Source organism: Alligator sinensis, unplaced genomic scaffold (assembly GCF_000455745.1).
Source record: "Alligator sinensis unplaced genomic scaffold, ASM45574v1 scaffold863_1, whole genome shotgun sequence".
NCBI lineage: Eukaryota > Metazoa > Chordata > Crocodylia > Alligatoridae > Alligator > Alligator sinensis.
Window position 1 is genome coordinate 19,163 of NW_005843063.1, and position 1,580 is coordinate 20,742.

The 1,580-nt window shown below is 40.9% G+C and overlaps 1 protein-coding gene across 1 annotated transcript in view; it reads right to left on the reverse strand.

Annotated features, from left to right (window-relative positions):
* Positions 1-259: 259 nt before the first annotated feature.
* Positions 260-1,580, reverse strand: part of LOC102384825 (ovotransferrin-like) — a 21,243-nt gene continuing 19,922 nt past the window's right edge. The window contains exon 17 of the mRNA XM_014526500.2: positions 260-522. Coding sequence (XP_014381986.1) covers positions 485-522 — 38 coding nt within the window. The 3' untranslated portion in view covers positions 260-484. The remainder of the gene's footprint in view (positions 523-1,580) is intronic.

Consider the following 1,580-nt stretch of genomic DNA (forward strand, 5'->3'; position numbering starts at 1 on the left):
CCTGTGGCATCTGAAATACTGATCTTCTAGCTATACTGAACCTGGGAGCTGAACATTTTTTTAACTTGAGGTTTCAGCTGAACAGGCTGTAGTGGTTTGAAACATTATATAGTGTTCCTAGATAGATGCACACAAAAAAGACATTTGTTTTTGAAAGGGCTTATTGTACTCTTTTCTGCACTTGATGGCTTTCAGTAGGAGCTGAGGAACAGCAAAATACCAATGTATATTTCAAAATAAATCACAGCAAACCCATTAATAGCTATTAAGATTTTTATTTCTATCTTTTTCTGATGGCGGCGAGAGATTGTAAAGTGTTATAGGAACAGCCTAATCACCTGTTCAGAAGGATGAGTTAAAAGAAGTGGGGGGGAACACAAGCAAGCAGAGAGATCCCCAGGTAGATCACATACTGTACTGAAAACACAAGGAGGAATTAACTTTCCAGTTTTCCTCCCACAATGAGGAGCCCCCGTTCATTGGATTAATGAGACTGGAGGAATTTGCAGACCTGGAGGAGTTCTGTAAGAGACAGAGAACAGACAGAAATTCAGGCACAGTAAGCAGCTTGTTGAAAAGAAAAACAAATCACAAATCATTTTCTACCTGAACAAATAAAACTAATGCAATCATTTCACCGCATGAGAACACCAGGGGTTTGCATGCCCAGAGTGCTTACAAAGAGCTTCCTGTCTCAGCAGGTTTTCCTCTTTGAAATGCGGTAGGGCCAGGGAACTCAAATCCGCTCTGGACACATGTTCTCCCAAGACTGAGCACCACAAGGGAATGGAGAAGGAACACTGAGAGTTTACAGCAAAAATGTGTTATTTCTGACTCTCTCAACACAATAGTTCTGCTTGTACGGCCAGTTCAAGGGCCCAAATCTATTGGGAGGCTAAGTGAACTTAGGGACCTAAGTATGATCTTATTCTACCTTGCTCAAGTCCCTGAAAATACCTTAATATGCCTTAGGCAGACAAGGTTCTTTGGGTGAATCTGATATCTTTTATTAGACCAACTTAACTAGTTGGGGGAAAAAATTTAAGCAAGTTTTCGGGTTCAAAACTATTTTTTCCAACTATTTAAGTTGGTTTAATAAAATATATCAGATTCACCCAAAGAACCTTGTCTGCCTATGTCCTTAGACCAATACAGCTACAACCTGCACCCCTGTTAATATGACTTATTTTGTGACACACCATTACTGTAGCCTTAAGATGAAGTCACAAAACCACTGAGCAGGAGGAGTACCCATTTGCCCTTTGCAATAGCTGTTTATGGGGGACTTGAGCGAGATGGAATAGGATGACAGTTAGGTACCCGAGTCCCCGTAGGTAAGTAATAGGTAGAACAGGATCTTGCCTCCACGTTCCAGTGCTCTGAATGAATCTTGAAATACGATTCTAAGGCACTACGTCAAATCTGTTCTAAGCCAAGAGTGGCCTAATGTCATTTCCATTCAATGTGTTTATGACAGGCTATACAAAATAAGTGGGTGGTCTCAGGTCTTCTTAGTAAACAGCAGTCCACATCACAAGACTCGCCTTTGTCATAGCTACTAATTTGCTTTCTTGTAGGGA